This window comes from Schistocerca serialis, chromosome 3, assembly GCF_023864345.2.
Source record: "Schistocerca serialis cubense isolate TAMUIC-IGC-003099 chromosome 3, iqSchSeri2.2, whole genome shotgun sequence".
Classification (NCBI taxonomy): Eukaryota; Metazoa; Arthropoda; class Insecta; order Orthoptera; family Acrididae; genus Schistocerca; species Schistocerca serialis.
In genome coordinates, this window is record NC_064640.1 from 1,072,679,324 (window position 1) to 1,072,706,372 (window position 27,049).

Below are 27,049 nucleotides of genomic sequence, written 5' to 3' on the forward strand. Positions count from 1 at the left end.
TAAGAAACTTTTATTTTCACAGACTCAGTTGTATGACATAAATGACTGAGTTGTTTGGTCATATGAAAGACAGAGAACAACAACCAGACTGATCGATTCAGACCACAGAAGAGGACACAGAATTGACAAACATTTTCTGAATAACTGTAGGTCATAACTGCACCGTTGTGGAGCTCCAGCTGATCGGTGACGAGAGCACGGAAAAGTGTGTGCTCTGAGCACAGTTAATACTTAAATTAGCTGCAGATGATAGTATCAGCTGGTCTGTCAAACTTGGTAAAACTTTAAATACATATCCACGGCTAGTTACCTGACACACGAATTTTCTGTTATGTTTACTGTTTAATGGTAGACTGTTAAATCCAATTATGCTAATAGTACTGTAATGTCAATAATAAGATACTAATTGGTACTGGAGAAACAGGACTGCATGTAGATAGTTGACATGAGGTACTGTAAGATCCAGTGTTGTTAATACTGAAATGTATAGGCTACATGTTTGTTTTTTTGTCATGTAGAGATAACCTGAATTAACTTTTATTCTAACAACTTCAGTAGCACCGATTCTGACAAAATTACACAACTAGACACATCCTCGCAGCTGACCGGCTGCTGTTCTACAGCGGGAGCTTCCCGACGGTGCATTTCTGACCCGTGGTTCACTATTGCTCAAATCGAGGTTGCCAATGTTGCTCTACTCTCGTGTTATGGCCAGTTTAATTTTCCCATACTATATAATGATCACCTCGATATCCGCGTGTCCCCACTGTCCGTGATCAGTCGAACATATATGAAACAAATTTAAATTAGAATTTTGATACCTGGAAAATTAATATAGTTACAATTTCCCTATTTTTTAGTGTTCTAAAATTGTACTTGGTGCAAATCAGATAGCGCCTCGTTTCATTTGACGTGGATGTTTCCAAAAAATGTAGTGTTGTGACCCTATCCTTTCGTGAGAGTTACTTTGCTGTGGCAAATGATCAGCGTCCTGAAGTTATCAAAATTGGTGAGCAGGGTGTGTTCTGTCATTGTAAGCAGAATGTGTCAGGTTGCTGTTTCTTATTTTTTCCCCCCATTATAAAGACAAAATAATGTGACACAACATAAACTATGTACTCGATTGTATTTTTAAGGAATGGAGGACTGCCACAACTGAAAGTGCTGGATCTACCACACGGATACGGTGTGGAAGATAACACAGTAATTGCCATCAGCCACGGATGTCCCGGTTTGCGACAGCTCTCCGTCACTCACGCTATGAAGCTGTCGCCTGCTGCCTTCTCGGAGATCGACCGTCTAGAACATCTTGAAATGTAAGTGATGTTGCTGGCTTTGCAGTGTAGTGCAGACAGAGTATTTTGCTGAATAATGAAAACGTAACTGGTGAAGTAGTACAGAATCGTGTGAGTTACTCATAAATGTTGTGACTGAAATTGTGTTGAAAAAGAATTGTAAGTCAAGACATTAAATAAAATATGCAGCTGGCCATTAAAACTGCAATATGACTGAGGTAGAGTGCAACAATTGTCAAACACGCATGAAGTTTACTACTGTTTTTACCCAAGTATAAGACGATCCGAAAGGCTTCTTTAGAAACATTTATTTTAACATACCCTGACTAATCAGAGTAACAAACTGTTTTATTGACATTATGTATCTGCCTAAAATTCCAGTTTTGACTGTCTACATTTTGATAATACAAGGAGAATTAACCCCTTAATATATATATTTTTTTTTTCAAATTATGTTCCAAAAATGAGATTTTTTATTAATGAAAAACATTATATACTGAAACACATTACATACTGAAATATAAAGATGGGTTTTAGAGCTCAAAATTATAAGTTACAAAATTTTGAAAATCACCAATAGTAAAATCCTGAGCATACTGGTGCACTAGACTTCGATTGAAATATCTGAAGCTTGGAGTCATTTTTAGGTTTCTGTGCAGCTGTCAATTCTAAGTGTGGATTTCACAACGTTTCCCTGTGAACAGAAATCTCGTAGAAGCTGGCCAGAGCACAGTGGACGTATTTATCTCGTACCACCGGCAAGTACTTGTCGCTCGACTGGCAAACTGTCGTCACTTTCGGTCTCGAATGAAATAACGCCACATTCTTCTTCACTTTCTAAGGTGCAGTAAATGAAGCAGGGAAAAATGAATACAAACGTCTCAAAAATGAGATTGACAGGAAGTGCAAAATGGCTAAGCAGGGATGGCTAGAGGACAAATGTAAGGATGTAGAGGCTTATCTCAAGAGGAGTAAGATAGATACTGATTACAGGAAAATTAAAGATCTTTGGAGAAAAGAGAACCACTTGTATGAATATCAAGAGCTCAGATGGAAACCCAGTTCTAAGCAAAGAAGGGAAATCAGAAAGGTGGAAGGAGTATATAGAGGGTTTATACAGGGGCGATATTCTTGAGGACAATATTATAGAAATAGAAGAGAATGTGGATGAAGATGAAATGGGAGATATGATACTGCATGAAGAGTTTGACAGAGCACTGAAAGACCTGAGTCGAAACAAGGCCCTGGGAGTAGACAACATTCCATTAGAACTACCGACAGCCTTGGGAGAGCCAGTCCTGACAAAACTCTACCATCTGGTGAGCAAGATGTATGAGACAGGCGAAATACCCTCAGACTTGAAGAAGAATATAATAATTCCAATCCCAAAGAAAGCAGGTGTTGACAGATGTGAAAATTACTGAACTATCACGTTAATAAGTCATGGCTGCAAAATACTAACGTGAATTCTTTACAGACGAATGGAAAAACTGGTAGAAGCGGACCTTGGGGAACATCAGTTTGGATTCCGTAGAAATGTTGGAACACATGACGCAATACTGACCCTACGACTTATCTTAGAAGAAATATTAAGGTAAGGCAAACCTACGTTTCTAGCATTTGTAGACTTAGAGAAAGCTTTTGACAATGTTGACTGGAATACTGTCTTTCAAATTCAGCAGGTGGCAGAGGTAAAATACAGGGAGCGAAAGGCTAATTACAATTTGTACAGAAAGCAGATGGCTGTTATAAGAGTCGAGGGGTATGAAAGGGAAGCAGTGGTTGGGAAGGGAGTGAGACAGGGTTGTAGCCTCCTCCGATGTTATTCAATCTGTATATTGAGCAAGCAGTAAAGGAAACAAAAGAAAAGTTCGGAGTAGGTATTAAAATCCATGGAGAAGAAATAAAAACTTTGAGGTTCACCGATGGCATTGTAATTCTGTCAGAGACAGCAAAGGACTTGGAGGAGCAGTTGAACGGAATGGACAATGTCTTGAAAGGAGGATCTAAGATGAACATCAACAAAAGCAAAATGAGGCTAATGGAATGTAGTCGAATTAAGTTGGGTGATGCTGAGGGAATTAGATTAGGAAATGAGACACTTAAAGTAGTAAAGGAGTTTTGCTGTTTGGGGAGCAAAATAACTGAAGATGGTCGAAGTAGAGAGGATGTAAAATGTAGACTCGCAATGGCATGGAAAGTGTTTCTGAAGAAGAGAAATTTGTTAACGTCGAGTATTGATTTAAGTGTTAGCCATGTATGGAAGTGAAACATGGACGATAAATAGTTTAGACAAGAAGAGAATAGAAGCTTTTGAAATGTGGTGCTACAGAAGAATGCTGAAGATTAGATGGGTAGATCACATAACCAATGAGGTGGTACTGAATAGGATTGGGGAGAAGAGGAGTTTGTGGCACAACTTGACTAGAAGAAGGGACCGGTTGGTAGGACATGTTCTGAGGCATCAAGGGATCACCAATTTAGTGTTGGAGGGCAGCGTGGAGGGTAAAAATCGTAGAGGGAGACCAAGAGATGAATACATCAAGCAGATTCAGAAGGATGTAGGCTGCAGTAGGTACTGGGAGATGAAGAAGCTTGCACAGTATGGAGTAGCATGGAGAGCTGCATCAAACCAGTCTCAGGGCTGAAGACCACAACAACAACAACAACAACAACAACAACAACGTGCTTAAATTCAATGTCAGACTTAGGATCACTGTAGTAAACCTAAACAACAATACAGGAGAAAGGCTGGAATGCACGTGTTTAATTGTCGAGCATCTAAAGCTGCACACAGTAAAGATGGTACCGAGTGGCAACCACCACGACAGCCAGGTGCAAACGCAGTACCAGATGCTCTATAGTGGCTGAACACTTAACTATCAGTGCTGAAACAGGTATAAATGGAGTTCTACTTTTTCACAGGTCTATTTATAAGCTGCCCAAGTACACTATGGATTTTTAGTATCTGTCAGAATAATAAAACCGAGGTAACTCAGGGTTTTATGATAAGGAGTTAAAATAAAGGAAAAGATATGGTTTTCATTAATATTTGGACTGTTTTCTTTTCTACCTATTTTGCTTCTAACCCAGTTTTTTTGTGGTACCACTGTTTTTAATCATTATCCTGACAGTACAGCTGTGAAATTTATATCTTTGCTGTCACAATTATTTGCCTGTTTATTCAGAATACATTGCAATTTCAAAGGTTTTGGTGGGACCTGAGAAGGCATCTGTCATCCCTCCCTCCACCCTTTCCCTGCCCTTCCAAATTCTTCAGAATTGACCTGCATGTGACCTCAGAGTCAAAGCTTCATCTCTAAATGTATTATGACCTCTATATGCTCTACAAAACAATGTGAAAATGTTGACTGTGAATACGAGATGAAATGATCCTGCAGTTTAGGAATGATGAGTTTGGGAAAAGCCTCATCTTATAATCGGGTAAATGCGGTAAACATTTGTATATGCAAAGAATCGGCATTTCAGTGCAATCGTGCAAAATTCTTAGCGAAACCTCTACCTACATTCTTTATGTAAGGAAATATTACAATGGTGGTTTCTCTGCACTGGAGCATAAAAGCCTTTACAGTTCCCAGGACTGATAAATTTTATAGCTCAATGGAAAAGTATATTGTCTCTTAACATGGAAAAAATGTACTTTCACCCAAGGGATAGTGTATTTTCTCTAGGCAAAAAGTGTGTTTTTGTTAAAGAAATAAAGAAAATTTTTTCTTCTCAATGCATAACCCTGAAGTTTCTCATTGTGAGATAGTGGCTAATGTAGCATTTTGCTCTTTTCCATTGTGTTAACAATGGCTTGCTGATTATAAAGCCTGATGTTCAGGCTATCTCAAGGAGTAGGGTATCGTCATCAATGTTGCAAATCTTTGCTTCAGATCTTGTGTAAGGTGTTGTTTTTGTGACTTTTCCTTTATGACAGTCATGCCACTTTGTAGGTGTATTTGTCATCACCCTCACCTTAGACTTAAGTTTAATTTTGGAACAATTGTACTTGAAGATGTACAATAATTTTGATTTACATGAAAAATGCTCTGTCTCAAAGGTGACAGCTAGGAGTAAAATTCATCATATTTATTTCTGCCAACTTGTTCCCATGTAAACGATAGTGCACTTGTGGTTTGTTCCAGACTAGATGTGACAGGTTGTAGCAGACTCGGCGGAGGCCTATTCCCCTGCCTCGTCGGGCTACCGCGACTTCACACGTTGCGAATGGGTACCTTGTATTTCGGTACCACGTATTTTACAGAGTTGCAGCCAGGTGTGAGCAGCATCCTCAAATTGTCAGGTTTGCGCTGTCTGACATTCGATTATTCGGATGTTACTGGAGTGCCTTTTGATAAGTTTCCGGAGAATCTCATCAGTCTCAGGTAAGGAAAGATCTGTGTCTACATAATTACTTTGCAGGTTCAAGCTTTGGAAACTGCAGGTTGGAATAAGAATAATATAAGGAAAAGGATTGATTCTTACTCACAACAAAGGTGACCTGTCGAGAAGCAGAAATGCACGACAGAAAGACTGTTACACAGTATAGCTTTCGACGAGAGAGAGAGAGAGAGAGAGAGAGAGAGAGAGAGAGAGAGAGAGAGAGAGAGAGAGAGAGAGAAAGAAGCACACCTCATGCACACATGTCCACTCCCACCAGCAGGTCTGACTGGAACGCAACTGTCACATTAATAGCAATCTGAACCATGGACCTTGCCGTTGGTGGGGAGGCTTGCATGTCTCAGCGATACAGATAGCCGTACCATAGGTGCAACCACAACAGAGGGGTATCTGTTGAGAGGCCAGACAAATGTGTGGTTCCTGAAGAGGGGCAGCAGCCTTTTCAGTAGTTGCAGGGGCCACAGTCTGGATGATTGACTGATCTGGCCTTGTAACACTAACCAAAACGGCCTTGCTGTGCTGGTACTGCGAACGGCCGAAAGCAAGGGCAAACTACAGCCGTAATTTTTCCCGAGGGCATGCAGCTTTACTGTATGGTTAAATGATGATGGCGTCCTCTTGGGTAAAATATTCCGGAGGTAAAATAGTCCCCCATTCGGATCTCCGGGCAGGGACTACTCAGGAGGACGTCGTTATCAGGAGAAATAAAACTGGCGTTCTACGGATCGGAGCGTGGAATGTCAGATCCCTTAATCGGGCAGGTAGGTTAGAAAATTTAAAAAGGGAAATGGATAGGTTAAAGTTAGATATAGTGGGGATTAGTGAAGTTCGGTGGCAAGAGGGACAAGAGTTTAGATCAAGTGAATACAGGGTTATAAATACAAAATCAAATAGGGGTAACGCAGGAGTAGGTTTAATGATGAATAAAAAAATAGGAGTGCAGGTAAGCTACTACAAACAGCATAGTGAATGCATTATTGTGGCCAAGATAGACACAAAGCCCACGCCTACTACAGTAGTACAAGTTTATATGCCAACTAGCTCTGCAGATGATGAAGAAATTGATTAAATGTATGATGAGATAAAAGAAATTATTCAGGTAGTGAAGGGAGACGAAAATTTAATAGTCATGGGTGACTGGAATTCGAGATTAGGAAAAGGGAGAGAAGGAAACATAGTAGGTGAATATGGATTGGGGGTAAGGAATGAAAGAGAAAGCCGTCTGGTAGAATTTTGCACAGAGCATAACTTAATCAAAATTAACACTTGGTTCAAGAATCATGAAAGAAGGTTGTATACATGGAAGAATCCTGGAGATACTAGAAGGTATCGGATAGATTATATAATGGTAAGACAGATTTAGGAACCAGGTTTTAAATTACAAGACATTTCCAGGGGCAGATGTGGACTCTGACCACAATCTGTTGGTTATGAACTATAGATTAAAACTGAAGAAAGTGCAGAAAGGTGGGAATTTAAGGAAATGGGACCTGGATAAACTGACTAAACCAGAGGTTGTACAGAGTTTCAGGGAGAGCGTAAGGGAACAATTGACAGGAATTGGGGAAAGAAATACAGTAGAAGAAGAATGGGTAGCTCTGAGGGATGAAGTAGTGAAGGCAGCAGAGTACCAAGTAGGTAAAAAGACAACGGCTAGTAGAAATCCTTGGGTAACAGAAGAAATATTGAATTTAATTGATGAAAGGAGAAAACATAAAACTGCAGTAAATGAAGCAGGCAAAAAGGAATACAAACGTCTCAAAAATGAGATCGACAGGAAGTGCAAAATGGCTAAGCAGGGATGGCTACAGGACAAATGTAAGGATGTAGAGGCTTATCTTGCTAGGGGTAAGATAGATACTGCCTACAGGAAAATTAAAGAGACCTTTGGAGAAAAGAGAACCACTTGTATGAATATCAAGAGCTCAGACAGAAACCCAGTTCTAAGGAAAGAAGGGAAAGCAGAAAGGTGGAAGGAGTATATAGAGGGTCTATACAAGGGTGATGTACTTGAGGACAATATTATGGAAATAGAAGAGGATGTAGATGAAGATGAAATGGGAGATACGATACTGCGTGAAGAGTTTGACAGAGCACTGAAAGACCCGAGTCGAAACAGGGCCCCAGGAGTAGACAGCATTCCATTAGAACTACTGATGGCCTTGGCAGAGCCAGTCCTGACAAAACTCTACCATCTGGTGAGCAAAGCGTATGAGACAGGCGTAAGTAATACCCTTAGGTTTCAAGAAGAATATAATAATTACAATCCCAAAGAAAGCAGGTGTTGGCAGATGTGAAAATTACCGATCTATCCTGTGAATTTTAACTTATTTTATGTTTAATCAAGAATATTTTGAACAGACTGACGGTGTCGCCATGGGTAGCCCCCTGTCTCCTTTGGTGGCCAACCTTTTTATGAAGGATTTTGAAGAGAGAGCGCTTGAATCAGCTGCCCTGAAGCCAACTGTTTTTTGGCGGTATGTGGATGACACTTTCATAGTGTGGCCTCATGGAGAAGATAAATTAATGGAGTTTCTACATCACCTCAACTCCATTCATAGCAACATTCTGTTCACCATGGAAATAGAGAAAGATGGTTGTTTGCCTTTCTCGGATGTCCTGGTCGAAGGAAGAATGATGGTTCTCTAGGGCATTCAGTTTACCGGAAACCCACTTGTACTGATTTGTACCTGCAAGCATCGAGTTGCCATCACCCATCACAAACCATGAATTTGCTTAAAACACTTGTTCATAGAGCTCATACTGTCTCAGATCTAGATAGCTTACCTCAAGAATTCGCCCATCTAAAGACAGTACTCAGCAAAAATGGGTATTCCATCCGGCAGATTAACAGGGCACTAACAATTAAAACTAAGAAGCAGGAAGAGAATAAAGAGGAGAACATGCCAGAACCATCTTTAGCTTTTCTTCCTTTTGTTGGTAACACTTCGTTTAAAATAGCAAGAATCCTCTGCTGAACATGGTATTTCTACTGGACATTCAATGGAGTATGAGAAAACAATGATTTTGTCTACAGCAACGTCTTTCTGGGACTCCATTATTGAAGAATCCGTAGAAATACGACTGGCGGAAAATCTGTTAAACTGTGACAGCGGCTACCAGCTGGACAGTGCATGGAATCCTGTCATCTCCACGATTTGCTCAAATCGAAGACGACCGAGTGCATCGACGGCCGTGGCAAACAGCAACGCAGAGGGCGACTGAGTTCCGCTATTCACCAGCGAGAGCGCGGCCGGCGGGCAGTGTGGTTCAACTATCAAGCTTTCGATGCATGCGCAGAATAGTTACAGTACGCTATATATTGTGGAATGGAGGACGTTTTCGCGTCTGCGACGGCTCAGCTGAAGGTGACTGGCAGGTGCCCAGTTGACATATCGTGCGAAGTATTGAACGACGACTGGCTGCAAGCCCGAAATTTGTTTGAACTACCGACCTATCCATTTAATATGCCACAGCTGCAAACTACTAACACGAATTCTTTACAGACGAATGGAAAAACTGGTAGAAGCCGACCTCGGGGAAGATCAGTTTGGATTCCGTAGGAATGTTGGAACACGTGAGGCCATACTGACCCTACGACTTATCTTAGAAGAAAGATTAAAGAAAGGCAAACCTACATTTCTAGCATTTGTAGACTTAGAGAAAGCTTTTGACAATGTTGACTGGAATACTCTCTTTCAAATTCTAAAGGTGGCAGGGGTAAAATACAGGGAGCGAAAGGCTATTTACAATTTGTACAGGAACCAGATGGCAGTTAAAAGAGTCGAGGGGCTTGAAAGGGAAGCAGTGGTTGGGAAGGGAGTGAGACAGGGTTGTAGCCTCTCCCCGATGTTATCCAGTCTGTATATTAAGCAAGCAGTAAAGGAAACAAAAGAAAAGTTCGGAGTAGGTATTAAAATCCATGGAGAAGAAATAAAAACTTTGAGGTTTGCCGATGGCATTGTAATTCTGTCAGAGACCGCAAAGGACTTGGAGGAGCAGTTGAACGGAATGGACAGTGTCTTGAATGGAGGATATAAAATGAACATCAACAAAGCAAAACGAGGATAATGGAATGTAGTCGAATTAAGTCTGGTGATGCTGAGGGAATTAGATTAGGAAATGAGACACTTAAAGTAGTAAATGAGTTTTGTTATTTGGGAAGCGAAATAACTGATGATGGTCGAAGTAGAGAAGATATAAAATGTAGACTGGCAGTGGCAAGGAAAGTTTTTATGAAGAAGAGAAATTTGTTAAAATCGAGTATAGATTTGTGAGGAAGTTGTTTCTGAAAGTATTTGTATCGAGTGTGGCCATGTATGGAAGTGAAACATGGACGATAAATAGTTTGGACAAGAAGAGAATAGAAGCTTTCAAAATGTGGTGCTACAGAAGAATGCTGAAGATTAGATGGGTAGATCACATAACTAATGAGGAGTTACTGAATAGAATTGGGGAGAAGAGGAGTTTGTGGCACAACTTGACTAGAAGAAGGGATTGGTTGGTAGGACATGTTCTGAGGCATCAAGGGATCACCAATTTAGCATTGGAGGGCAGCGTGGAGGGTAAAAATCGTAGAGGGAGACCAAGAGATGAATACACTAAGCAGATTCAGAGGGATGTAGGTTGCAGTAGGTACTGGGAGATGAAGAAGCTTGCACAGGATAGAGTCGCATGGAGAGCTGCATCAAACAAGTCTCAGGACTGAAGACCACAACAACAGGTGGAGAGCTGCATCAAACAAGTCTCAGGACTGAAGACCACAACAACAGGTGGGGGGAGAGAAGAAGACGGGCGGGGCATGCAGGGACTAGATGGAGGTACAGCAATACTGGCAGGTGCAGTGTTGGGAGGTGGAGGGAGGGGGAAGATTGAAAAAGAGGAGAAGAGGAGGGGAAAGGATGGTCAGGTGCATTGGCAGAGGGAGGCACACAGCGAGGGTGAGAGGACACGAAAATGGAGGAGGTGGAAGGACAGAGGGGATGGAAACAGTAGCAACAGTAGGTTACTGTATGTTCAGGCAGCTATAATTTCGGGAGGGAGTGGAGAATGTCTTGTAAGGATAATGCTCATTTTTGCAGTTCGGAAAATCTGGTGTTGGAGGGTAGGATCCACACGGCTCGAGTAGTGAAGCAGCCGTCAAAATCCAGCACATTATGTTCACCTGCAAGTTGTACCACGTGGTGCTACTTCGCTCTCGCCCCCCAGATTGGCGGTGCCCGTTTGTCTCTTACCGATATAGAAAGCTGTGCAGTGATTGCAGAGCTGGTAGATGACGTTGCTGCTTTCTCGGACGGCCTGGCCTCTGGTGGGCTAGGACGAGGCTGTGACGGATCTGGAATTGGAAGTGCTGGGAGGTGGATTGGGCTGGTCCTGCACCAGGGTCTCCACAGTGATACGATCCCTGTAGCTGTGGCCCAGGACGGGGAGTGGCATAGGGATGGACTGAGATGTTAACGTGTCATATTTATGGTGAATAGTAATCTATCCTTTTCCTGCAGTTTACGTTTGTTTGGCAAAGGGTTCAAAAATATAGAAGCACTCAGGTTTTCTCTGTGGTCTGTCTCAGATAGCATGTGGGGAAAATAAATAACTTCTCTTGCAGTTCTGTATCAGTGTTAAGTAAGGATAAATGTAAAATAATGACTCTGTGTGTGTGTGTGTGTGTGTGTGTGTGTGTGTGTGTGAGAGAGAGAGAGAGAGAGAGAGAGAGAGAGAGAGAGAGAGAGAGAGCTAGCTGTGTAGTATCTGCTTATAAGATTAGTAGCAAACGTCTTGAGTGTATCACATTGTATATGCATTAATGGGTAATAGTAAGAAGTTATATGAAATATGGTGATCAGGCAAAACATTACTAGGAAAGGTGCACAGAAAGCTTAGATTTGTTGAAAGGGTGCTGTGATTTATGTCTGAATAGGAAATTGCACATGACGCACCAGTGCAACCATTTATGTCACTGTAGATGTTTGTAGATACGGTACCGTCCCAAAGTGTGGCAAGTGTTGATGATGTACTCCTCCAGTCCGTGCACACACAGTGATCATTTGAAGAAATGTCAGTCAGAATCACTGCTACTTCTCTGAATTACAACAGCTGCTGTTCTCCTATTTGGTATCACAGTTGCGTGGCAGTCTGTATTCTGTGGAGTTATGTGCTCGTTCTCACGGCCAGGAAATCTAGAAAAAATGGGGGAACTTTTTCATCTGGGAAAAGTCCAGCAATTTGTTATAATTTTGGGAATTTTTCATTGTTTTAATTTTCAGATCAATTTTTGTAGTTTTGACTGATAAAAACTGATTCTAACAAATAATTTTACTGTAGCCCACTCCTGCAGAATAATACTGCAGCAGTAAAACATAAACCAGAGAATAACACCAAAGCAAAAGTTAAGATTGTGAAAACTTTGTAAGAACAAATTGCTTTCAATGAGAGTGACATCACAGGTGTTTACATTTCTAACAAGCCGTGGGAAAATATTGTGAATGGTTATTTGAGAAGCACTGCTTTCAAAGTAAATTTCCTTTTACACAAGACATGTGAGAATATGTGATGAATTAATTAAATTGTGAAGTGTTTCACTGTCGTTCGAAACTTAAACATTTTGAGAGCCAGCCACTTTAAAAATGACCAGCCATTTATGCCATTATTTAAAATTTTAATGGTGCGTTTGTGTTTAACAGATGCTAAAAAGAGACCAAGCTTCAAGGTTAGTTTTTCATATTTATTTCAGTTCTTTCGTAGATTACAGATTATGCAAAAACAATGGCAGAAGTATGATTATCCTTTAGAAAACGAAAAAAAAAAAAAATTGAAGGATGAGTTCAGCAATTTCACACGTAATTGGATTTCCAATGAAAGGGTCAAAGTTTTCTCACATGTAGGGGGATATGTCACAGTCGTAGCAATACTTGTTTGCTTCTTTCCTGCTCATTTTACAAGTAAATTGTCTCATCTTCTCCGTACCGTGCTCCGAATATCTGCTGTCTAGGTTGTGTGACACAAGCTATAATTAGTTAACGGAAGTGCATTGTGCAGCACAGTCTAAATTTCACTGCTCCGAAAGCTACTGTGCTGTACGTGCTGGAATTCGTATTTATACTTTTGTAATACCAGTATATACAATGTTTATGTTGCCCCACGGCAAAGAGCTTTCCAGAACGCATTGTTTTCTTGCTGGATTTTGTTTCCTAAAATACTGGAAGTTCTGTGCTGGTGTATAAAACGTTTACCAGTCAAAGAATTGAAAAGTTTTACAGCTTCGAAGGAAAATATACTGGCACTTAACAAGGAAAAATGTACTTTCTCTCAGGGTATAGTACATTTTCACCCAGAAAAAGTGTATTTTTAACAGGGGAAAATCTGCGTGGTTTTTTCTTATTTATTTATTTATTTATTTATCCCCCCCCCAAATTGTCCGCATGTACACCCTGTCGTAAAGAATTTAAATCCAGAAGCTCATTGAAATAGTGGTCCTGATGCATCTCCATAGTGCTTTGAGTCATGAAGCAAGTGATGTTCAGTGTGTGTGCGCTGCATCCTGTCACTGCAGTTATAGTATTGAATAACATTACACAACTGCTCTGCACGTGTTGCCCACAACGTAGCTGATGTTAATCAGTTCCTGTCCTCAATGTAGATAATAAAGTTCGTGTTAAAGTACAGTCTGTCTGCAAAGGAATTTCCCGTTTCAGTGGTATATTATAACAGTTTTTTATACAAATATTCAGTTCGACCTAAAATACAATTCTTCCCACACTTTGGGTAATAAGTCCAGAGCAATGGAAGCAACAACAGCCCCTTCAGTTCTGTGTCTCAACTCTGGCAGATCATTAGATAGTGGCACAAAGCAGACAAGATCTTTTACAAAGCCCAAAGGAAAAAAATCACAGGGGTCGAGGCCAGCAGAACAGTGTCCTCGTCATATCAGTTATTAGCACCAGTCCAGCGGTCAAAGGCTTCGATGTTCGACTGTGCTCGTACAAAAACGTGCCGACGGATAGGGGCCCGATGTTGTTGCCGAGTAAAGTTTTCGGGGTCACCTTTTAACTGATGAAAGAGCCGTTCTGGTAACATATCCAGATAAGCTACCCCTGCTATGGTAGCTTCAGCAGAACAAAATAGTCTGAACACTTGACATTGGGACACACCACAGAAAAAGTTTAATTTTGGGATTTCGCATGTACTTCCATTGCGTAGTTCTGTACATCTTAATTGTCACATCGGATAGGTCATCTGCAATCACTTTGTACGGTCCACGGAATTGTGCAGCTAGCTTCTTAGAATGACACCTTCTTACGGTCTCATCAAACAAAAGAAGCATCCTAAATATTCTTCGATTCTCCAACTCTTTGTGTGAGCTTTACTGGTTTCCTTCATTTCTTTTATCCTTTCTCGTGCTACTGGATGTGCTGCTTGCAGCATTCTAGTTGGCTGATATGCATAACAGTTCATTCCTCTGTCTTTATGACTCCTGGAATGTGTACTTGTCTCCCATAAATTTATGCCAACAATGTATAGCCATTGCTACTGTGAAAATATAAGTAATTGGATAGATTAGTTTTCCACATCTTTCATTTTCTAACCTTCTATTTTTTGCAATCCCCATCCCACCTGTACCACATACAGTGCACTTAGCTTTCCGCATTTATTAGCTCGTGCACGATGTTACAGCAGTATTCTCTGTTTCTCGTATTACTGTATCTACCGTGTTTAAGCTCTCAGATTTTTGAATCTTGTCCACTACAGTCTATAACGGTCAGTCTTTCCGTCTCCTCCTGTCCGGTAAGTCTTCCTCCGACCAGAGGTTCTGCGTGACTCCTCCAAACTCTACTCCTTTTCCTAAACCTTACCAGTCCTCCTCCTTCACCGCTCTCCCTTCCCCTTCGACCCTTCTGCTAGGAGAAGGATCCTTCACTGCTCTCCCTCCCCCTTCGACCCTTCTGTTAGGAGAAGGAGCATGTGGCTCCAAAAGCTTGCAAACTGTAATACCTTTTTCATGTGTGTTCTCCTGCCACCACATGATAAATAAATTTTTTTTCTATCCAGTTACTTGTTTGTTTCAAAAACTGATTACTTTCGTTGATACTTTGCTACTGTGAGGCATATTAAATACAGAAACAGTATACTGTTCCCATATATTCCAAGTACAGTGGTCCTCTCTAACGAAGTGTCATAAATATTCCACCAGTGTCCTACGAGTTCTCTAGAGCACCCCGTTTGTCAGTGAAATGCTGTCGTCACAGTTTTCTGGATCCTTAATAACTTATGTACCCTCTTCTCTGTGTGAACTTATTTCTTTGAGATTTGTAATAGTTCCTAATGTGTTCCTCTTTTCATGTCTTTCCACTAATTATAGTTTTCTATTTGGCCTAAGTTTCTGTGCATCCTCTGATGACTGCCTAACACTAGTTCGACCTTTTCCTCTGTGTCTAGTTCATTTTCTTCACACGTTCTTAATTTTCCCTAACCACTCTGTGTCTCGTTCTTTCGTGCCCTCTACATCGTCTGACCACATTCGGCTCAATGCATCACAATGAGGACGCATGTTATTGTTGCAATGTTGCCCAGCTCCCAGTAATTTTACACGTCACATGTCCACTTTTCTTATAATTATTTGGTTTAGGAAGCCTAATATGTGCTGTAATAGATGTTACAACATACAGTCTTCGGTTACCTGACATCTTGTCACCTCGATAACAGACGTGAAAATGCTGCAAGGCTCGAAGCAAACTCGGAGTTTTCTCTCTTACTCCAACTCTGTGCAGACAGTGCACACCACCGTACTCGGAGCGGGTACGAGTCGAGTCGACGCCCGTCCGTGGCAACAGGTGGCTCATGTGCCAGTGACGTCGGAGAGTAACGCAGTCGGCACGCAAATTCCCTGACTCGAGACAGTTCCTAATGTCCCGTCAGAAGGCACCACTCTATGGACGACGTGTCTGCCAGCTTTCTCTCATTCATTTGTCATCGAGGCCACTAGAGTGTGCCATTCCACCATCCACAAAGTTGAGAGTACCGATCTTTTAACATCGGTTGTGATAGTTTTGTTTTTTGACAAATTAGTTTTGAAGGTAGAAATTCGGAGAAATTTTTTTCTCATCAGCATAACTGGAGTTTATAGTTTTTCAGTTGTAAATTGAGCGCAGATTTAATGTAGTGGCATTTGGAAAAATGGCTGGAATATTGCAATTGTAGCTGTTACTGAAGTCCTAATGTTTTTATTTATCACATTTAGAAATATTATCTCCGAGAACCTCGTGTGTATACGTTGTGGCGTTTCGAGGTGATCGAGTCTATCGGTTTCTCGATACTGCATTTTTCTGTGCACTGTTGCATATAATACGTTCTGTACAGTGAGAACTAGCTCGTCACACAGTTCCTAGTTTGCAAAGTGTAACCAGTTTTAAACACCGTGCAAAATATTAATACTGGAAATTGACAGTTTAGGACAGCGTTTAAAATGAATATTTGTAAAAATAGTGATTGGTTGTGTGGCTGTGAATTTAAAAATGCATTATTTTGCTTCCCATGCCTGTATGATGTTGAACCCTTGTGGACAAAAGTGAGGGTTACAGACGTAAACCATCTGAGTACCAAAGTGTAAAAGCACGAATCTTCAGCTGCTCAAATACAAAATAGCTGAACAACCGAGTAGTGCATCGAGAAGGAAAATTGCCGAGAATGACGTGTCCGAAAGAACAGACGTCACACATTTGTATAACCGATCTGCCATGATGGGCACTGAAATCACAACCTTCAGTGCAGATGCACATTTACATTCAATCTCCAGCAGGAATCTAAATGTAGTGAGTGTGGACGACACGGCTGGGGGCTGTGGATAGGTACTAGGTGGGAGTGCAGGTCAGCTGAGATAGTCTGTGCATTTGTGATAAACGGTCTGTCCGGGTCACACAGTGGTTAATGCGACTACCTAGTAAGCGGGAGATCCCAGGTTTGAGTCCCAGTTGCGTGCACATTATCCCTCGTCACAACTTATTTTGCACAAAGTCCTGATACGACTGATATCTTAGTACCATCCCCGTATGTTTATTTCGCCTCCCTCCACCGTCAGTTTGCATAGTAGAAGAAGTTGGGTGTAATAGATCTGGGCTAAATATATTTCTGTGGTTCCTTCGAATTGGCCTTAAGGGATCATGATAAAACTGAATTGTTATCAAACCCTGACTAACTTTACTTCTGGATTGAATGCAGCATTGAAAGATAATTTGGGTAAGGCAACTGTTTTCAAAGGAACCTTCAAAACTATTCAAAGTGAACTTTTCCAAATTATGTTGGATGTATACCAAGAAGAAATTTCAAAGCAAATAAGGAATCATAATTTTTAGCTGTTATAGCAGATAAAACAAACAGATCAAACATATTTCAGATGGCTGTTGTATACTGTTACGTATTGAGACCCAGAGGTTCTAGAGTTTCCTATCTCCTTGTGAACACGGTGCACAGATGTTCGCTGCGACTTTGCTAGAAGAATTGAATAGGCAAAAAGACTCACCAAAAATTACTTGCACAGACCTGTGATGAGGCATCTGTTATGGCTGTTTCCTCGGGTGGGGTACAAACTGTTGTGTAAAAATTGTCCTAATGCAGAATGTGTACATTGCTATGCTGATGAAGTTAATCTTATAATGAGCAAAGCGGTATCAATCAATTGCAGTATGATTTATTTATTTATTTAGAGTTTTCAGAGAATATGTCCATTCTTTTCATAGAGTGCGCAGTGGACCACTATCCTCGGTGACTTAGTGAGAAAGCATTTCCCTCGATCTTGTCCAGTGGATTTTTCGATCTCAATTCGTAAATGCAGTTCATTACTCCAACAATGTATAAATCACATACTGGAAGGTGATTCTATAAGAAGTGAAACTACAATTTGCCAGGCTCTTCGCCATAAAAATGTTCGTTTCAATCATATCTTAAATTATCAGTGAGCACAGACATTTGCCTGCAGGGGAACAGCAACTGTTATAAATTAAAATTGTAGAGCCGGCACAAGTTGCATGTAATTTTTTATTTATTTTACATGTTTCATTTGTCCAATGCGAGCACTCTCAGAACTTATGTAGCGGGGGCCACACGGTACCCGTTTCAGTTATTGGTTGGAATTTTCTAGTTAAGTTATGCCATTTGTCAGAGTTCTGTTTGGTCAGTTACGGTACGGAGAATCAATGCGTGCTGGCCCATAAGATCATTTCGACATTTAAAATAAATGTTATCGAGATTTGAGAAGTAATTGGTATCACCAGTGGCATTGAATCTGTTGATTACTAATGAATCTACTGATTTATCAGTGAAGAGAATGAAGTTGGAATAGCCTGATGTGAGTAGAAAAGAAAGGCAAAGGTGCTGTGCAACGTGATTGATGTTATAGATCATTGTATTTTTTCACATCATCTTGTAGCTGCTTCATTGTTTTTTCATGTTAAGTTCCCCTTGTATGTTTTTAAGATATCCTGAAGATACCTTAAAGGAAATGTGTTCATTGTCATCATTTTTGGATAAGCTGAAACTATATTGTTAACTATCTTTTATCTACCTAGCACAAGAATGTAGATCATTATCTGGTGCAGTTAGTCTAGTTGAGTCTGACAACTAACAGCCCAGGGAAGATGTTCACTAAGTAGTCTAAACTGTTGAAGGTAATTCTCACAATTCCCTTGACATTGGTCGAACCGAAAGGCTGCTTTTCAACTTTGAAAATAATAAAATTATTCTTACATAACTCCGAGTGAGGAAAGGTTGACGGCCTCGGCGATGCTTTCTGCCGAAAGAGGTCTCACGATGCAGATTACAGACTGCAATTGGTGTGTGACTGAAGAGTTTGTCAGTGAAAAATGGAATGGCAAAGTTTCAATACAAGTAAGACAAGTTCGTTAAATGATGAGTGTGTTTCAGTTCTACTAGGAATGTAGCTCATTCAATAGTTTTTCTAGATAGTTGATAAATCATAGCATGCTCTTTGCTACAGATATTTTTCTGTCAGATATATTTCTCACTTTTTTTAGGATCATAACTTGGATTTAAAAAATTGAATTTTCTGGCATTCATACACACGAATTGTCAGGATGTTTAAATCGTAACAAATGTCGGGAAGCGAGGCACCGATAAAAGAATTTTCTTCCTTGTAACCATCTCGTATAAAAATGTAACATTGAAACTTTGGTGCAACACCCAGCTTCAGATACCACTGGCTACCACTGATGTATCAGCATTTGCATTAAGATTTCTGGGTTTATACACAGTGTAAAAAAAATATTCCTCTAGTTCCAACCACCATTTCAGTAATCTCGGCAACAGACCTTCGACACCAAAAGTCCGTGTCAGTGGCTCGTGATCTGTTAGTATGGTAAAATCTTCCTAAATGTGTGGTCTGCACTGTTTTGTGGCCATACAATTGCTAAGCACTCTACCTTAGTTTCAGCTTTATCCAACAACCGTGGGGCACAGTTGACTGGCAAATCTGAATCTATCTCCCTTCGTGACAGAACTGCTCCGAACAGTTCTGCGCTGGTATCTGTAGCACCAGTGTTATGGTTTCTTGAAATCAAGGTAGCTCAGTATGGGAGGATTTACTAATCTCTCAGTTCCTCAAATGCTGCTTGTGGCAGAGATCCCAGTTCAGCGATTATACAATGGATTCACAGTATTAATATTCAGCCACCCCTAAATATCCTTTAAATCCTGTAATGGATTTCAGAACTGTTCTCCACCTCTTCACATTATGCTCACCTGGCTCCACATCTTTCTTTGTTATTTTGTGTCCTAAGAATATTACCTCTTTCTCAGAAATTCACACAATCTGGTGTAACTTTAACCTAGGTGCCCTTAAACCATCCAATATTTTCCTGCAACTTCTCATCACATTCCTTTACTGAACTACCTTAGCAAGTTATGTCATCCAAGTACATTGAAACACTTTGTCCCATGCAATCTTGTCAAAGCAACATTCACTAGTCTTTGAAATATACTTGATGCATTCTTTGCCCCATTGGCATCCTTTTGGACTCTTAGTGCTGATAATTTGCAGTGAATGCTGTGTTTTCCTCTATCTGCCGAATCTATTAAAATAGTGGAGAAATACTTGGCTTTCCCCAGTTTGTCCAGTATCTCACTTATGTTGGGGATGGGGAAAGTTTCCCCCACTGAGATTTCATTCTATATTTCCCTATCCCACAGGTGTCCGTGGGTACTTTTCAGGTTCTCTGAACAATTACATCCCCATTAACCATTTTCTCAATTTGCTCCTGTAATACCACCTTTTGTGCTTCCAGTATTCTGTAGGGATGTACCTTTCCTTTGTTGTTTTGGCAATATAGGGAATGCATGCCTTACCATTTATGTGAATGCCAAATTGTCACCTTTTAGATAAAATACCTCACCATATGCCATACAATTCATATCAGTCTTCTTTATCCAACTGACCATTCAGATCATTTCTCTAACTTGTGCAGTGAGATTTCCTTTTGTGCTCATGCCGTTAATTGCTTCCTGTGTGGCTCATGTTGGTGTCACTTTGTCTTATCAGTTCACCTAAAACTTTCACTGTACTCAGATTCCACTTGGCCTCACTTGTAATTAGTACACTGAAAATATATTTCCCTTGCTCTAATAGTACCATAAATTTGGCTGTATGCACACTTGGCATTTCTTCTTGTTTGGGAATAATCTTTTCTTTTTTTTTTCATTACTGGGATTCAACCCTGTTTCTACACACGTTCTTATGTTTTTCTTTGTTATGAGCTACTTTCACATCACTTTCTGATGCCCCACTAGTTTGCCTTATAGGTAACTTATAACATGTCGTCTCACAACTTGCCTTCAATTTGCATTTTTAACTTTTCCTTCACCATTCTGTGATTTACACTTTTTCATCTTATGTCTGTCATGTGGAGCTTACCGTCGTATTCATAGATCCTTTTTGCCATCTACTTTTCCTGATTTGCGATTATTGATGAAAGCTGGATCCATCATTACACACCAGAGTCGAAATGGCAGACAAAACGGTTGACAAAAGGCTGGTAACAGTCCACTGAAGAATGCAAAGACCATTTTGTCAGATGGTGAGGTGATGGTCACTGTTTCTTGGGATTCCCAAGGATTACTTGGAAAAAGGCACAGTCATAGCTGGACCTGTTTATGCTTCATTGTTGCATCATCTGAAACTTGTGTTGGTGGAGAAAAGACCCAAGTTTAACCACAAAAAAGGTCCTTTCACCAGGATAGTGCACCATCCCACCCATCAGCGATAACAATGGTGAAAATGCATGAATTGGACTTTGAATTGGTTCCTCATCCACCCTATTCACCATACTTAATCCCAAGTGACTTCACCTTGTTCCCTTACTTGACACTTTGGCTTGCTGGGAAGAAATTTTCATCAAATGAGGAAGTGATAGTTGCAATCAACAAGTATTTTGCAGTGGGATGAAAAAGTTGGTGGATCCCTGGACCAAGTTTATATCCTTCCAAGCAGAATATGTTGAGAAATAAGTTGAGTTATTTACGAAACAAACATTTTTCTCGCTTATTTTAAATGACTTATCAAACCGACTTCATATGTGCCCTGATATCTATTGATAACTGTAACTGACTTCCTAATTTGTAGCAATATTCCACTGCAATTTTGTTTCTTGCTTCAAAATCTGTGACTCTTAACATTTGGGCATTTTGTCACAGTAAGATGTGTATTCCTCGTGTAACACACTCTTAGTTTTCCATTTCACTTGTGGGCACAGCCCCTAATTTCTCATTGAATTGGGGTCTAGCCTTTCACATTTTTCACAAATGGTTATCTTTTTAAGTCTGCATTTGTGTGACCTGGTTTGTCACAGTGGTAACAATATTTCTGAGAGCCTTTTGCTTCTTCTGCCTTCACCGTCTACCCTCGTGTTCCTCTTTGACTTTCCACAGTCTCTAGCCATGTGACCCATCTGCACTCAGTGTCATCATCTTCCCTCTGTTACTTAGAGTTTAGACTTCCTTCACTCTCAGGAATAGATCCTTTTTCTTTCACGGAGAGTAGGGCACTTTCCTCTCTCAACACCTCTTCTGCTGTGGTGCCTAACCTAATTTAATCGGCGTGCCTTCGTACAGCTGCCCGAATCCTATCACTCGCCAGGCCCTGCACGGAGCGATCCTGTCCCAGTATCCGCACCAGTCTCGATGCACCTCACGGTTGTGCTGCCCGTGTCACTGGTGACGGCCTCTCTGAATGATTTTTAAACTTCATTTATCCGATTAACCGATGATGCAATTGCTTTCCCTGTGTGTTGTCTGGCCTGACAGGCCTACAAGCATAATAGCCTATGCTGCACTTATCTGTATAATTTTCTTCCCCGATTATATTCACTCGATTCTAGTTATAATTATCCCGGACAGTTAATTTTGCTGTAGCTTTTGCCATAATTTTAAACTTATATTGTGAAGTAGCAATGGTTTGTCATCTGATTGGACTACTTGAAATCCTGCATTCACATTGTCTGTGAAATCCCTGTTTGGAGCTCCACTAAATGACTTATTTAGTAATACAAGAATATCCTTCGCACTGATGCCTTTAACATCTGAATTAGTAGCTGAAGCCAGCTTACATTGATACGGCGTTATATGTACAGTCTTAAAACTCTTATGTCATTGCTTCCCTGAAGTGTGCCGATGCTGTAGTTCTGCTGATTTCTTTTGCAGTTCCTTCAAGTATTTCTTCCTCTGATGGTCCCTCCTGCGACTTGCCTGGCCCGGACAAAACCACCGAGAAGTCAGTGTTGGGCTCTGGGGATGGCATCTGCTTCGTTTTACCTGTTCCACATTCCTCATCACCAATCTTCTTACCGTACACAGTGTGAAGGACCAATTCCGATAGTCTTTTGGAGGTGTGGCCCGTGTGGTGCAATCGGGCTGTCGATGACAGTGTGGACTGAAGCCTACTGAGTTATCTGTAATGGAGGAGAGGAAGAAAGTCTTGAGGATGCTTAGAACAGGTGATTCTGGAGTGGAGACGAGAAGTTGTTGGCTTTGTAGGAAGTGAATAAGGGTGCAAACACTAAAGAGGTCGTATGGATAAAAAAGAGAACATTCTTTGGAGAAGATTTTCTGAGTGAAAGAACGTGCTCTGAGGAAGTTCTTTATATCGTATGAACAAAATATTCAGAGCATATTTTCTGATGAGGGAGTTCATTCTCACTATCTCACCACCTGCTCGAATCTGTTCTCCGTGTTGTGTTGTCTGCACCGGGCACAGAACGTACTCTTTATCTTGCATTTCGTTCAGCTTGCTGAAATATGCAAACTATTCAGTGTACGAATAAGGAACTGTAGCATCACTGTGTTTGGGAAGAGTTGCATAAAATTTTATTTTGTTTTCACTTTTTTGTGCGGCAACAGATTATTAAGAAGATTACGGATGGTTTATGAAAATACATTTTCTGATAATCTTGACAAATTTTCGACATGCAGGGAACTTTTTTTTATTGATGTTAGGTGAACGCATTATGCGAATGAAATTTTAACAATACGTCACATTATCGTCTACTCCGGATTGTAAAACGAGTGTGTTCTGACACGTGGTAATCTTGATTAAATGGCACTTAATATTCTGTTGGCACGTCAAGTACTTAAGTGGTCATCTTGTGGTTTTGTTATGAGAAACAGTTCACTAGGTTTGTAATAAACCTGTTTTTAATTTTTATGATTTGCCTACTTATTTCTAGCATAGCAAAATGGAACATCTGTGCTGTGCGAAAATATGATGAACATCTGAAAAGGTCAGTGACATATTTGTCTGGTTTGTACCTGGTCTTACCATACACCACTCGGGAAAACTTGGGTCTCGTAAATAGCACAAAAATGTTTTCATTTTTTCTTCATGATATTTGGGAAATAAGTTCACCACCCTAATAATGTTTTTACTGTTAAACCCATATAAACTTACACAGTTACTCTACTCAATATGTCTTCGGGTTACGTATATCTTTCTTTTTCCATCTGAGCAACATAGATTTATTAAATTTACTAAAAAAACTTGGTAAGACTTAATGTCTGCAGAATTTAATCAGCCTGATTTATGTTACAGAGCTCATATCAAAAAGGGGAGAATTTTCTCTGCTCGTGAGAAACTTCGCTGTGTTTATTCGTATGAAATCGGAGAATGTTCTTCATGTTGAGCAAGGTTACCCACTCATTTACTCAAGCTGAGAACACACTCAGGTGAAGTACATACTCACTTTGTTTTATTTGTGTGAACTTGAGAATGTTCTCCAAAATTCATAGAATTGAGTACTTTCCCCATGTTATTTATACAATCCAAGGATTGTGAAATTAAGAACAACAAATTCCAGTAGCTTTATATCTTTGCAAATCATTGCGGCCGCACCTCTCTACCCCCCCCCCCCCCCCCCCACCATGCCATCAATTTCCCCAATTTCTCTCCTACGCCACCACTGTCCCTATCCATCCCACCATGCTGGCACCCCCCCCCCCCTCCCCCTCTCCGTGCACGGTCGCTCCTGCCACACCTCCTTTTTCACTTACCTAAAGATTTTTTTTCTCTGAGTAAATATGAATTTTCACCAATTCTCTGTGATCACATGAACCAAAGCATGCCAATTTATTTTGTCCTGCACTTTCTCCTGTAGGCTTTCCAGGTTGGAGCAGATTACTTCTGTGATGCGATTGATTCATTTCACCTTCTGACGTCCTCTTCTTCTAGTGCCTTTCCTCACCATTAGAGTTTTTTGCAGTGAAACATATCTTCTCATGATGTCTCCAAAGTAGGTCAGGTTTTGTTTTAGCATCAGACCTTCCAGGGAGTGCTCTGGTTTTATTTGCTCTAATGTTAACCTATTCATTCTCTTTGAAGTCCACGGGGCTCTAAGGAGTTTCCTCCAACATCACAACTCAAAGCAGTTTATTCTTCACCATTCGTTCCACATTTGTAATGGTCCAGGTCTCACATCTGTATATAACAACTGGAAAGACTGTAGCCCTTACAATATGGATCTTTGTTGCTAAAATTATATCTCTACACCTTAAAACCTCGTCAAGGTCTTACTTTTTATCAAGCAGCGAGCATCTCTCGATATTGTGGAGACGCTTGCTGCTTGGTAAAAAGGCAGTGTCAAAACTTGATGAGGTTTTAAGAAGTGGAGATATACTTAATACTGTTGTACAAACATTCACAGTGCAGAAGGATCTCAGTTTGTCACAGTAACAGCAGTGCTCCCGTTCCTGTCACAGGGAGCTGAGTGTCGAAGGGTGCCGAGGTGACCCCAGAGCCACAGACGGGCTGACCGAGCAGATGCCCAATCTCGTAATCCGCGGCACGGTCCACGCTGAGCTACAGCCTTTCTACTTCGAGGCACTCGAGGATGTAGGGCCCGGCGAAGCAGACGAAGCGGTGGACGACCGTTCGGAGAGTGACGAAGACGGCGACAGTGATAGTAGCGTCGGCGGCAGTGACAGTGAGAGAGGTTGAGAGCACTATATCTGTATGTATAAAAATGATGTGAAATTTATAGGAAAGTACAATTCTCAGTACTTGTCAACATAAGCGGAAACTGTTTTGAAGGAATATAACAAATAATTTTAGAAATGTGTAGAAGAAACAGTAATGTTGTTTGAATACCTGCTGTAATAATCTGCAATAATGTTTGATTCTTGTTGTAACAACAATGGATTCACAATGAAACAAATTTTTTAAATGATAAAATGGCTACACAGATCAGGTAGCAATTCATAAATAGCACTGACAATGTTTTTTTGCAGTAAGTCGAATTTAAAAACTTCTTTGTTTTTATAAACCTGTGAAACAATAATAAATGAGGACTGCTACCTTGTTATTTTAAGTGTTAATTATATTTATCAGGATACTGCTAGATACCATTTTTAAATATTAAATTTCATTTGGAGGAACCACTTTGTGATTAAAATACACGACAGACTCTTTTACGAATGAACCACACATCACTAGTGTAATACTGTACAGCATTTATTACTTGTTACACAAACCAGTTTTTGGCTGATAAGTCACTGTCGGGTATGAAGATAAGTAAGTGGTAAAGTGAAATTGGTTGGATCAAAGATTTTAAAGTAGTGCATCTAAAGAGTATTTCTGTTTCCAGATGTGAAAAAAAATTAATGTTACAAGAAGGAACAAATAAAGGATTATTTCAGTGTAAATGTGGTGTAAGATTATTTAACTTAAATAAAATATGTGAAGCATTATCTGGTGAACTATAGACCATTAAAGTAAAATTTACTTTGTATAACCACAGCTGCGTAATATGAGTATTATATCTTGTCTGTTTGTAATTTAGGATGGATTAAAGACAAGATTATTTTCTTCAGCTGCATGTTTGGACTATGTCACTAAAGAGTAATGTTAAATTATTTTCTTCTACGTACAACCGTTGTAATTTGTGTAACGCCATCCCGTGCACGGGAGAGCAGTTCCCCAGTGTCCCAGGCGGCAGATGCAGCTGAGAAGGTGTCACGTGTGCTCGTGCTCGATGCACAGGGTGATCCTAACTTGTGGCAGTCAGATGTCAGATTTGCCACAGGTTCTGGAAATCGGGGAAATTCCAAACACATCAGGGGAATCTGAACAAACAAAACACTGGAAAAATCTCGTTTTGGTCTCAGTAGATGAAATGGTTTGTTTGCTGAGGTGTCACGCATCGTCGATGGCCAGATGTGGCTGAGTATGTGTGTGCACTTCTTCCCCACTCCCCCCCTCCCCTTCCTACCACTCCCCTCAGCTCGCAGTCAGTGCTGCCACTACTTTTTGTCGCCAGCCTAGGAGCTCCCGACAGGAGGCGTGAGGAGTGGTTTGTTCGGATCTGATTCTCAGAGACTGTAGACGCAGTGGCCTTAGACAGTGGTCGTGTGTCGAAACAAGGCCCCGGGAGTAGGCAACATTCCATTAGAACTACTGACAGCCTTGGGAGAGCCAGTCCTGACAAAACTCTACCATCTGGTGAGCAAGATGTATGAGACAGGCGAAATTCCCTCAGACTTCAAGAAGAATATAATAATTCCAATCCCAAAGAAAGCAGGCGTTGACAGATGTGAAAATTACCGAATTAATAAGTCACAGCTGCAAAATACTAACACCAATTATTTACAGACGAATGCAAAAACTGGTAGAAGCCGAACTTGTAAAAGATCAGTTTGGATATTGGAACACGGCTTATCTTAGAAGAAAGATTAAGAAAAGGCAAACCTACGTTTCTAGCATTTGTAGACTTAGAGAAAACTTTTAACAATGTTGACTGGAATACTCTCTTTTAAATTCTGAAGGTGGCAGGGGTAAAATACAGGGAGCGAAAGACTATTTACAA

At 40.5% G+C, this 27,049-nt stretch overlaps 1 protein-coding gene across 3 annotated transcripts in view; it reads left to right on the plus strand.

Moving 5' to 3' along the window:
• LOC126471504 (uncharacterized) overlaps positions 1-25,549 on the plus strand; it is a 136,611-nt gene extending 111,062 nt beyond the window's left edge. For 2 of the 3 annotated variants that reach the window (XM_050099722.1, XM_050099721.1), the window contains exons 5-7: positions 1,137-1,316; positions 5,447-5,686; positions 24,948-25,549. In XM_050099722.1, the coding sequence (XP_049955679.1) occupies positions 1,137-1,316; positions 5,447-5,686; positions 24,948-25,185 (658 nt within the window). In that variant the 3' untranslated portion in view covers positions 25,186-25,549. Of the gene's footprint in view, positions 1-1,136; positions 1,317-5,446; positions 5,687-23,784; positions 23,919-24,947 lie in introns of all 3 variants that reach the window. The other variant, XM_050099723.1, reaches the window with a different exon arrangement.
• The last annotated feature ends 1,500 nt before the right edge of the window (positions 25,550-27,049 follow it).